At 39.7% G+C, this 12,231-nt stretch overlaps 2 protein-coding genes across 3 annotated transcripts in view; one reads left to right on the top strand and one right to left on the bottom strand.

Moving 5' to 3' along the window:
• C14H7orf50 (chromosome 14 C7orf50 homolog) overlaps positions 1–12,231 on the bottom strand; it is a 125,946-nt gene that overhangs the window by 92,204 nt on the left and 21,511 nt on the right. The gene's annotated exons all lie outside the window — the stretch shown is intronic.
• LOC118174137 lies at positions 2,929–11,687 on the top strand. The gene is made up of 2 exons (XM_035339257.1): positions 2,929–3,315; positions 8,284–11,687. Exon 2 carries the CDS (start codon positions 8,329–8,331, stop codon positions 9,346–9,348), a length of 1,020 nt encoding a protein of 339 aa, XP_035195148.1. The 5' UTR covers positions 2,929–3,315; positions 8,284–8,328; the 3' UTR covers positions 9,349–11,687.

The raw sequence follows: 12,231 nt of genomic DNA, 5'->3' as shown, positions 1-12,231 counted from the left end.
GAGCAGGCAGTGACAGCCACTGAGTACTCCAAAACTCTCCTGTACACAGGGGGACGCTTGCCTTAATAACCCTACATCAAAAAGTACCTTACATTGGCATCTCCACAGCACTTAACTGGAAGGATGTGCATTACTCCAGAGGATGCTCAGACTGAAACCTCTGTGTTTCAGTGTCTCACAAGTCAGTAGCATTGGATTGTGCCTGTTACAGAACACAGGTAAATTTCTCATCCAGCATACATATATAAAAGAAAGACTCAACTTCAAATTAAACCTACTGCTAAATCCATACCCTGCTAAAGACATCAGTTATGCAGGATGATTAAGAGAAACGATGAGTTTTTGATCAAAAGAAAAGCAGCTCGCATCGGCTTTCTTTACAAGATCATCGCCCACCCAGTACCAGATGCATTCATTTTGCCATAGGAACAATAAGATGGGTCAAAAACCAAACAAGATTTTTTCCAACAGCAGCACACTATGGGTGGCTCTTGGAATTGTGAATGTTCTTGGCCAACCTTTAATACTGTCATAGCCATTTTGTTTTGCAGTTTTATGAAGTTTATATAGCTAAACACTACTTTGTTTTGCCACTGCTCTCATGACTCGCACCCTGTGATCATTTAAGCAAACTGAACTGTTCTATTGTTTAAGGAAGGACACAGCTGATCTCACAACAGCACTATCTTGCTTTTCTTTTAGTAATGCATCAACTCTGAAAATAACAGCACGGTGAGCTGCTGCTAAAACACACTGTTAAGATGCCTATCAGCATGGTCTAAACAGAATAAAGAATATGGACCTGGCAAACCTTAATTTTTTGAACTCTGTTTCACCTTTCATTTCATCAGCTTGGAAGAATGTATTTCTCGATAGTCCTTCACCAGTAAAACGCAGATATTTTCTGAATCTATGCACACATCCTGAAATTGTAATGTGCTATTTGCTCCCAATTCCAAGTACCGTAAGCATTCTTCCCTCTAAATAAACCTGAGTAACACTTAATACAGGTTTCAAGGTACAGAATAATGTTTGTAAATGTGAACATAATTTTCAAGACGGAAGCTCTCTCTTATTTTTTTTTAAGATGAGAGGTGTAAGAAATAACTTTCCTGGTTTTGTTTTTCTGATTCTATTTTTTTTTTTTTTCTCGCTAGAGGACAACCTCGCTCTGAGCTTCTCCTTTACTGCAGTGAGCCTTGTCAGAAAAGCAGTTACTGAAAAACAGGAAATGCAGTCTTCACACTGATGTGCTAGGGCTTATCTTCACTTGAGTTACTCCTTGTTCACTGACTGCTAATTAACTCTGAATAATTTAAGTCTTTATGAATGGTAGTTTGAATAATCCTGAAAATTTTGGTGCAGACATTGATTCTCCTGTATTTTACGAATAAACCCAAAAGATGCAGTCAGATATCCTTGTGTACACCCACCCAGTGCCACCCTCAGAAGTACAAACCCCAGCTGGTCACTGGTGGCCCTCACCCAAAAACTGAGCCAAACAGAGGAGATAAATCACATGCCCATCCAGAGCACTTCAGTGGAAAGCAGCAACAAAGTGATGCCAAAGCTGCTCAGCATAAGCACACAATTTGTTCTGGAGCCTAAAAAGTCAATTCAGTACCCTCCAGATTAGGACCAAATACTTTCTGAAATTTTCTTGCCATTTCCAGAACAATGGGTTGGTTGTTTACATAGTTCAGTGTGTTCTCCGCACAGCCAAGTCCTAGACATAATAAGGTGACATTTCAAATTTGCATCTTTCATGGAAAATCAACAGTAAATATATATTTGCCTAACTTGCATGCTTAAAGCAATTTTTCTTTGTCCTTGTGAACTATATAAAACTGACAGCAACAAAAGGATTTGGATACGCCTCAAAACCAAATGCCAGATACCCATCAGGTACACCACACAGACAGCTTCAGGCTTTTCAGCAGCAATTTGGAGGAACTACTATAAATGAAAGGGAAACGACCCACTCAGTCTAACAAACAACTATGCCACGATGATCAAAATCAAAGCCAACACAGGAGTCGGCTTATTCTGAATAACACGTGTAAGCTCTTTGGAAACCACATTTCACAGAGCCCCACTGAACTACTGAAGAGCTGTTTTGGGAACTTGACCCTTTTATCTGAAAGCTGAACATCTCTGTGCCACTGCTGCAACCCAGGACCAGCCACACACTCATTTCTCTCGTTTCCAAGGAGTGTTTGGAGCAGTAATGCCAGCCTTCGGGTGGAAATGTACACCTAGTGCTGACATATTTTCTCCAGGCAACCTGCAACACTGATAGCTGAAATCTAGACTCAAGTATATTTTGTTTAATTTCATTTCATTGAAGCATTTGGGCTCTTTTCACATGTTTATCAATAAAGCTTATTAAAGTACAACAGGTAAAACACCATGAAGACAGAAAGCACTGATTAATATTAAAAGATGACAAGAAGAAAGTGCTTTCCCATGGTTGTGCTTGTACAAGAAAGCACGATGCAGACGCTGCTTTCCAAACGAGGCTGCATGCACTTGTATCTGCGGTTTTAAGAACACTTTTGAAAAGTCACTAATAAGACCGATGCTGTGCCAGACCCAAAACATACTACAGACCCAAAATCCTGGCTTTTAACACCTCATGGTCATTGCAGAGCATCTGGAAAAATAATTTGTTGCATGTGTACAATACTGGGAGTGTTCCAAGAGCCAGAACCCATGGAAAAATAAAAATCACCTTGATTTTAATAAGGGCTCTTAATTCTGACATGGAGTACTTCTGTGTTAAGTTTTTGTCTCATTTAGTAAGGGGTTTGCTCAGTGTTTATTCAACTAGCTTTTCCTTTCTAGACCTCTAGTACTTACAACAGCATAGTTAGAAAAACACGTAATTGCAAAGGCTGGGCAGCATGTGTAGGATTCCTTCGTGAACAGGCAAAAAACCACTGGATGGCCTCACATACTTAGAAATGGCTGGGACAAACACTACTTTTCTGTTCTAAAACATCTCACTGCAGAAGATAATTTGAACTTCAGAGTCACATGATGAAGCCATAGGTTTGCTAAACATGCAACGTGTATGGTTTAAATGACTTAAGCCCAGTTCCTGTTTCCTTTGCAGAACTGTGTGTTTTTGTAGTCAGCCAGCGCCTGGAGTTTTCACCGTTATTTACAGCAGCTGAAGGAGTGATTGTGATACATACACGCTGCTTTCTGCATAAATATAAAGGGCTGTATCCTCCAAACAATAATTGTATTTCGTCCGACTTTACACAGAGAAAATCTCAGCCAATTGTATCTGTGGAATACTTTCTTGAAAAGGTAAGTGCTTTATATTACTTTGAATATACAATGCTTTATTCATCACGAGAGGACCAAATTGTGGTGCTACGGTTGTCATTTAAAGTTGTTGGTGTATGCTTCTTTAGCGAGATTGGAACTACACAAAATAAAATAATGTCTCTGGGAAACAGCTTCATAAATAGAGTAAATTTAATGACTGCTTTTGGGTAAATACAGAACTCCCACTGAACTGACGGCAGCTAGATGATAAAATACTATTCAGTGGTCTGGACAAGAGACTCCGAGCAGTTGTTTAAAGGACGGACATTTTTGGGTAATCCTAGCTACACTGCAAGAATTCCATAGGACAGGAAACACGTCAGCAATGCTACTCTGAAGATTATATTTGGTTATTGCTGACTCACATTCTGGAAAAGTAAAAATTGCAGCTTTCAGTTTCTCAGAAACTAATCTTTTTGAGAAGCTGAGATTAGGGTTTCTTGAGTCTCAAACGTCAAATACTTTCCAAAGTGTAGGAATTTTGAAGTGTAGGGATTTCTTCATCACAAGAAAAATAAATATAATATTTTAGACTTCAATATTTCCTATAGTGCAACTCCACCCCCCGCCCCCGCTTGTCAGACCTAGGAAGGACAAATTTGAGTATGTATTAGTCTTCCACCTACCAAACTGCTGCATTGTTTTCACAGAGTGATGCAGCACACGTCCACCAAGAGCCAAGTTTCACAAGAAGTATTATATACGTTGCTTTATTGGTGGATGAAAGAATTTCTTCCTTCTAAAGGCTGGTGGCAGAACGGCCGCCCTGCCAAGCTTTTTATAGAGGAAGAGTTTGGGTTACCAGGCAGAAACTCCCTGTTTTAAAACACTTATTTCTAGACTTTAAATCAACAAGTTTCCTTGAAACTAAGCCCTCCATTTGCAAGAATTAACCATCAAATAGATGGGGTGGTGTGGGTGGGTGTGTGCAACAAAACAATGAAACCTCAGACTAGATCCTCTCAATGCTGAGAAGTCGACTTTTCGCAACTTGCTATTTTTAAGCTGCCTTCTGAACGCTGTGCTCATTTGCTCAGCTCCATCTGTTGGAAGCGAAGGAGAATGTACGAGCTGTGGTTCAGAAAGTGAAAACCAAATGCATCCACGTCAACAACAGCTGACACAAAGGCAGATCGGGCATTAGTGGGGAAACTGTGCCAGGGAGAGGCAAAACCCAGAGAGTAACCGGTGAGGCCACATGGAGTTAGGGAAGGATTAATGACATATAAATGATTGTCCACTAAAACAATTAAATTTAAAGAGTGGGGGAAGAGGTGAAGAGGGGATAACGGGTCTTTGGAATAAAATAATACAGGAAAAGATGATGCAAACAGCGGAGTGCAGATTTCCCCCATTAGTTAACCTGAAGAGAACCAGGAAAATGCCAGAGTTCTGCCACAGTTTCCATACATGAGAGCTTTGACATGCTGGTTTGATGTTGGTCTCAGTGACCAATGAGTGAATAAACACTGTGATAATCACTTTTTTCACTCCAAGCAAGCATTATGGACATACTGACTGAACACTGCAAAGACTCCAACACCTTGGTGCTTTGGTATGACTTTGTTGATGTAGATAATCCTAAAGTGATATTCTGGAAGTTCCCTTCAAAACACTGCACCTATTATTTTTTCTTCTATCAAAATTTTAATACTTACATTACTGATAAATATACACATATTGTTGTGCTGTTATTTTCCCCCAGGGGAATATTTATTTCTAAGTTGAATGGATTACTTTGGCTTAGTTTAACCTGCCCCTCACTGAGTTGCAACTACAGGAACACGCTGTATGAAGTTTAATGTTCCTTACTTTGTCTTAAACACTCAGAAAGTAGCTAAATTAAATAAAAAATACCTTGCTTCCGTCAAAAATGAAGCCAGTATCAGTACCAAGGCCAGGTCCTGAGCAAATTTAAACAAGAGTTGGCATCTTGTTTTTCTTGTAATTTGAAACAAGGCCTCATGATTTCCTGTGAAACCTAAAACTGCTTCCTTTGTCTCCTTTGCAATTACGCCACTGTAAATATTGAATGGTACTACCCTAGTATGAGATCCTGTGCTGAGAGAACTGAGCTGGCCCGTGGGGTGAGAGCTGTTGAGAAGATAATGGAAACCTCCACAGGGCCAGAACTAAATGGAAGCGTTCAGTTCTACAAAAGGGTTAACGGGCCTAGAAGGTAGCCCTGGAGACTCTCTTTGAGAAGAGCTTCTCAAAATGTAAATATGCCTTAACCTCCTGAAACCACTGTGTGGGCTGCTGACTTCTGGTAAAAGCGAGGAGCTTGCTGCAGGTGCTCAAGAGGTGTCACATCCTCTGCAAAGCTGAGAATCGCACTAGGCCTCTGATCTCTTCCAACAGCAGGTTAAACTTCGACTTACACTGTTTGCTTCACTCACGAGATTTCTCCTCAGCGTTTAAGATGAGATGAATTGTAGAAGCTGGAAGTTCACGGTCTTTGGATTCCGGGAAATAAAGAGAGCAGCAGGTGGAGGCCAGGAGATGCAGGTCTGGCTGCCGCTGAGTAGCAGTCGAACACTTTTATGCAGATTGGTATAAAAAGAACAGCCATAGAGCCAAAGGGGAGTAAGACAGCATTGCAGCTACCTGATTAATGAGAAATTTTCTGGATGTTTTTCCCCACTGCTTCAGTATTTCATGGTTCACTGAACAAAATCTTTGCATTTAACTCTACATGGACATGATCCAAACCTTTCTGAATTTAAACTACCAACTAAAATTAAGTGTAATTCAGACTAGTCGGTTTTATTTCAAAAAGAGATACTCTGGAATTAAAATTTAGAAAGGGGAAATCACCAGCACAAAGAAACACTGAGGAGCCAATCAACTGACTAGATTTGTGAGGTTTTGTGGTTTGTTGTTTTTTGTTTTTTGTTTGTTTTTTAGTTGTCCTCTCCATTCAGTTTGAGCATGTTAATACAAATGTGATGCTTTCTTAGTGGTCCACAGTGAAAATAACCTCAACAGAAACAAAAGCTCTAACGCAAGAATTTAAGAGAAATTTCCTCAACTAACAAGCCATACATCCTCCCCAAACCTAGCATTTTTGAAAAGATTTCCACCCCATTTTTCTCAAGATTGTATTTGTATTTAAGTCTGTTTTTAAACTTCAAACTTATACTGACTCTAATTATTAGTTTGCTTCAGAGACTTGTGCTAGTTTTGCCTACTGATGCTTTCCTGCTTGGTGCTCCGCTCCAAGCGGAGAGCTCGGACCTCAGCCAAGCTCTGCCCAGCCAACTTTTCCCTTGCTGTGAGCAGACCTGTAACAAAACTTCCCTGTCTCCATCAGTGCTTCTTCCTACAGTGGAACCTCCCCAGAAACAGCCTGCTCTGGAAAGGAAGAACTCTGTCCTTAGAAAGGGAAAAAGAACACTGCTAAATCAAAACAACCCTGTGGTTTTATATAAATGAAATAATTATATGAGATTATATATGTACACTTAATCGAAGTCACTTTGATAAGTCAGCTTTTCTAATTAAAACCAGCATTAGAATTCCAATTTTGAGGAGAGATTAGAAATATGAAGTAGTGTCAGAGGTAACAGCCATAAATGAACTGTCAAGCAGTATTAAGACCCCGACTTATCTATAATGAACACTGCTTAAAAACATTCGTGTATTTTCATGAACTTTTACCAATTTAAAGTTATTTCCATGTTAAGAGTTAACATCACTGGAATCCCTTTATGGCAAAGTGCATTATGTACAACTAAGTATATCATTCTTGTTACTAACATGACACAATAGAAACTTCTATAAGGAGAACTCCAGTCCTCTCTGCCAGATTTACTGTCTACACACAGTGCTTGTACAGACCAGCTTTGCATGCAACTGAACAAAGTAAAATCCTTTTGAATAAAGGACTTGTTTTTTCCTCCAAGAAAACAATATTCTACACTATAAAACTGTGCATGTGTAATTTTTTTCAGTACTAGGGAACGTGCTTAATCAGATACTCAAAACTCATTAGGAAGTCAGTTCATTACATCATGTTTAAAAATATTTCTCCTTCATAACTGAAAAAATAAAATAAAAACCCTGTTATTTTCTAAACCCACCAGTACAAGCTACGTGGAAATTTTCTTATAGAAAGCATGTCAATTGTGCATGCAGGTGGTATAGGAAATTTATATACACATATTTATTACACTCAGTTTTTGTTGAGTATACATAATGTTTTCCTACAAGGCTTTTTGGATTAAAAAGGGATCCTCCAAACATTTATGTAGTAGCAGAATTATTGTATCAATGTATCTTTGAGTCATTACAGCTAGGAGCCTACCCCTATTACTCTTAAAATTCCCTATTTTCAGGCATTTACAACTCAGCTCTAAAAAATGTTCCTTGCTAAAACTTTATCAAGAGGCTTATAATGCACCTGTAATCATTTTCTCAAATTTGAGCATGCAGAAAATATTTTTCTGCAGTTTTATGCAACAGCTACAACTAAAATGATAGCATTATTAATGCATAGAGACATTTCTGTATGAAAGCACAGTTACTTCATCACAGTCCTTAAACATCCACATTAATTTTACATGGGCTCCTCAGTACAACAGACTGCAGTTGTGAAAGGCTTTTTTTTTCCTGTAACAGAAAGGAAGCAAAACTAAAACGGAGTAAGGCTGTGAGGCTGGCCCCGCTTGCACAGAGCTAACCCAAGTCCTGTCTGCGCCGAGTGGGGACAAGGGAGAGGGTGGTGGTGAGGACTGGAGCCAGACGGAAAATGACTGCCAGATTTCTCTGGCTAGAAATGCCATGCACGTTGAGATGAACCTAAGGATGTGGTTTCACCCCCCTTAAAAAAAGCACTGCATTTATTCTAAATAAACCCTCCTGACCACACAAGGTATTTGATGCAACAAATTAGAGACAACACTAACTGTACTTTAAAACCTGTTTCTTCTTCCTTTTCAGTTTCAGTTCCAAACTTGGTTACACAGAAACAAGCAGGGTACAGCAGAAGGGATGGCTTCTCACAACATGACATGGCTCAGCTACCCCAGCAAGAACTTTGCTTCCACCTCCCCGGAAGAAATCGAAGCGTTCATAGCATCTCAGAACATCATTTCCAGACTCATGCACTGCTACATCGCCTTTTTTGTGCCCACAGGATTGATAGCTGGCATATGCATTTTGATCATTTTCATAAAGAATTATTTACAACGCAAAAGCACGGAACAATTAGACTTACTGCTTCTGCACTTCACCATCAGCAATATCATAATGATTTTTTTGTCATTTACGGTCATTCCTAGACCTGACTACTTAAAAGCAACCCGCCTTGCATGTAGCGTTCTGTCCTTTTTTTTCAATTTCAGTTATTTCAATTCTCAGTATGTTCTGATTTTCATATTTCTCATACTATTACTCGAGAGATTTCTGCCAAGGACTGCTCTCAGCAAAGCAACCCAAAATCCTGTATCGTGTGTAGCATTCGTACTTATATACGCCTTCTGTTTGTCACTGACTGAAGCAGTACTGGTTGGCACAGATAACTACCACATGGAAACAGAGTGCCAGTCTGACCCATTATTTGCATGGCCTGAGTACGAGATCATTAAATTCACCTTTGGATTTGGAATCCCGGCATTTCTTCAGATACTCTCTTTTACTGTCCTTTTTGCTAAAAAAGCACCTGCTGAAGCTCAAGACTTAAGGCAGCACATTCGTACTTACACCGCTGTGTTCATTATTAGCATAACGATATTTATATGCCATCTATTTTATAACATTATGATTCTCTTCAGGACAACGTTAAAATTACAGAAGAGCATTGGAACTCCAAAGAATGAGCTCATGATGAATATTGCAGAAATAGTCTTGTTCTCTGAGAGCTGTGCTACTTTGGTATTTATACTTTGTTTTCATAAACCATGCAAGGACAGAATACTTGAAGTCATACACAACTGCCGAAGGAGAAATACCACCCACAATCACCCTGAAGTACCAGTAGTGTATACAACCCCTGAGACAGCACCTCAGTAATCCCTGCTGTTCTAAGAACTGTCAATGTACTTTTTTTTCTTCTTCGTGAAGGACAACTGGTCCTTTAGACCCCAAACTTGGACTATCTTACAGCTAGCAGAACCAGAGGAATAATATTTTTAGCCTAGTATTTGCAGTTATCTCTGAGAAGGCATGTAGGGATAGGTGCTGGTTTTTTGTCCATATAAATGTTTTTTAATCTTCTCCGTTCTGCGAGTGTTACTTCAAAGGTGAACAGAAGGAAAAGTACTGCTACCATACAAGCCTGCTTTTGTAATAGCACTGATGCCTTGATAAAGATGCAAACAAAAACATAACCAAAGGCAACTTTGAACAAAGGTAAAAATCTACAGCCAAAGCATTTTCTCAGGTGTGCTTCCTCCTTGGACTGGGATTTCTTGCCCTACAAACTACTCTTACTTTTTAACACCGGTTAGTTCCAGTAGCAACACCAGGGAAGTATAGTTTGAGCCCATTATAAACCTGAAATAGTTTGCGATACTGTAAATATCGCTGCTTGCTTGGGTTATATACACATGCATACAGAAGATCAAGCATTCATACCTTTTTTCCATTTTCTTCTTCTACATTTGTTGGAACCCTGAAGGTTTTTATCTGTATTATTGTGCCAAAGAACATGCTCAAATTAATGGAAATGCTGGTCCATAAAGAAGAGCTTCGGGTCTTTTCTGAGGCATTGAACTGGAAAGATCGACAGGATGGCTAATTAAAATTTTGTGCAAGAATGAAAGCTTTTTGTTAAAGTACGCTTAGCTTCAACTGTGCATAAAGACTTTAAGCAATTATTGATTTAAGCCATTCTTGATGAGTTCATTCAGAAGTGTAAGGTCGCATGCCTTGAGGAGCCACATTCAATAATATCCTAACTAAAAAATGAGAAAAGCCAGGCCCAGAACAGTAGAACTGCTTTTAAAAAGGCAAACAAAAGCAGAACCCCAGATCTAGACAGAAATCGAGGCTCTGATGAGACAAGATAGGAACATTATACATTTACATAAGAATTTACAGGTCAGTGGTGCAAAGTGGTGAAAAAAAAATCCAAATCCAAGAATAAAACAGCTGCTGCAGTTTTGGAGTTCAGATGTGGCCCTCCGGAAGCAGTCGCCAGTGCAGACTGAGACTTAGGTGCAAAGTTTTAAATGCTGGCTTTGAGCACGCTGTTTGTGACCCAAATTGGCCAGGAGCCATCTGAGACAGTTGGCTTCGGTTTCAGCTTTTCCTTTCATGGAGAAGGAGAGAACAGAAATGACAGGGAAGGCACAAAATTGTGCTAGATCTTGGATACAGATGTAGACTTGGATTGCAAGTCTTATAAAATAGCACAGCGATGTGATGAGCAAGACTCAAATGACCTGAAGGTGTTTTTTGGTGATTTTTTTTCCTAAAGAAAAAAACACTGATGCTTAAAATGCATACCTTTGTATAGCATTCAAGAGGACAAGAATATATTTGATTAAGCATGTCACCTGGATGCTAAAGGAAATGAGGGATTTTATAGCAATTGTGTGTGCTTTGTAAAGCCTTCTTGATGGGGTCCAGATTTGTGTGCAGTTGGCACAAATTGGCATGGGCTGCCTGACACACACAGCAGTGGGCACTGGTCTACCAAGAGAAACACCTGCAGAACAGCCAGGTGGGTAAATAGAAGACTAAAGGACATTTACCCCATAATGATATGGTGTATATATGGACCTAGTTTTAGATATTCAAGTCCTGAAATTTATGAACGGTGACTATCAGACGAAAACAGAGGGCAATAGTCTCACTAACTATGAACATAAGGAGCAATGTTTCTGCAAGATGTACAGATCAACTGGTGAAATGTCTGCACTGTGTTGTCAGTCTGTTTTCCTGTTCAATTTTGTTCTGCTGCCAGCACGAACAGATGGATTGCTAAGGAACACTCCGCATTAGACCATTATTAGAACCTGGTCGGAAAGGAAATGCGCAGATAAGAACCATCTCTTCAAGAGTCAACTTCATAGCTGTGCAAGGACTTCTCAGCTGGCATCAGGTTTCACTTCACACCTGAGGAGAGGGAGATGAAACAACATGGACCAAACACCAGCCCTGCAGGAGGAAGTCTGAAGAGAGGAGTTGTAAGAGCAGCATGTCAGCAAAGAAGGCCCACAGACTGAGTGACAGAGCATGCTGAAAGATACAAGCTGTTTACCCCAATACAGACAGAGAATGTTAGTTTCATGGCTAAGCAGGCTATTTTCTAGCATGTGAATTATGTACAATGGAATCTACTTTATTCACTGCTTCCACATATTTTATATTTGAGGATGAAAGAATAAAGATTGTATTATTTACGAGTCTTGAGTTACTGTTAAAGGTGCCTGAAAGTGAAGTTGGAAAATACGTAGGACCTCGTTAGATAACATTGTCTGGAACCTGTAAACTGGTCTAACGGTGAGCAAATCCCAACAACGCACCTGTAGAGGTTCAGCACGGGTAGCACGCATGATGAACCTCCGGTGCAGTACACAGCTAAAGCAGAACCATACCAGAGGTCTCAGAGAAATAGAAGCTGTAGGGACCTACTGTCTGATCTAAGGCTTGGGAATTATGATGTCTTGTCAATAATGAATTATGCTGTAAATCTGTCAGTGATCCTGGGTGTAGCTTCTGGCTGTTATCTGCACAACATGAGCCAATGCTCTCTGGCCTCTTTCCTATCCACAGCTCCTGTCATGGAGACAAACAGAGTCCTTTCTGGATGGCAGGTTATAGTGTCATAAAAAAATCTCTACACACAATGAAAAGACCAACTTAATAGGAGAAAACAAAGGTAATCAGGAGAGAAGAGGTGGAAACGTAACAATAATCCAAACTGCTATAAATGTAACTGATTTTACA

The sequence above is a fragment of the Oxyura jamaicensis genome, chromosome 14, assembly GCF_011077185.1.
Source record: "Oxyura jamaicensis isolate SHBP4307 breed ruddy duck chromosome 14, BPBGC_Ojam_1.0, whole genome shotgun sequence".
In the NCBI taxonomy this organism is placed as follows: domain Eukaryota; kingdom Metazoa; phylum Chordata; class Aves; order Anseriformes; family Anatidae; genus Oxyura; species Oxyura jamaicensis.
The sequence above is the reverse complement of the archived record's forward strand: the minus strand, read 5'-3'. Positions and strand labels throughout refer to the sequence as shown.

Coding starts and splice junctions, on each gene's coding strand:
- LOC118174137 (XM_035339257.1), top strand. CDS start 8,329: ATGGCTTCTCACAACATGACATGGCTCAGCTACCCCAGCAAGAACTTT.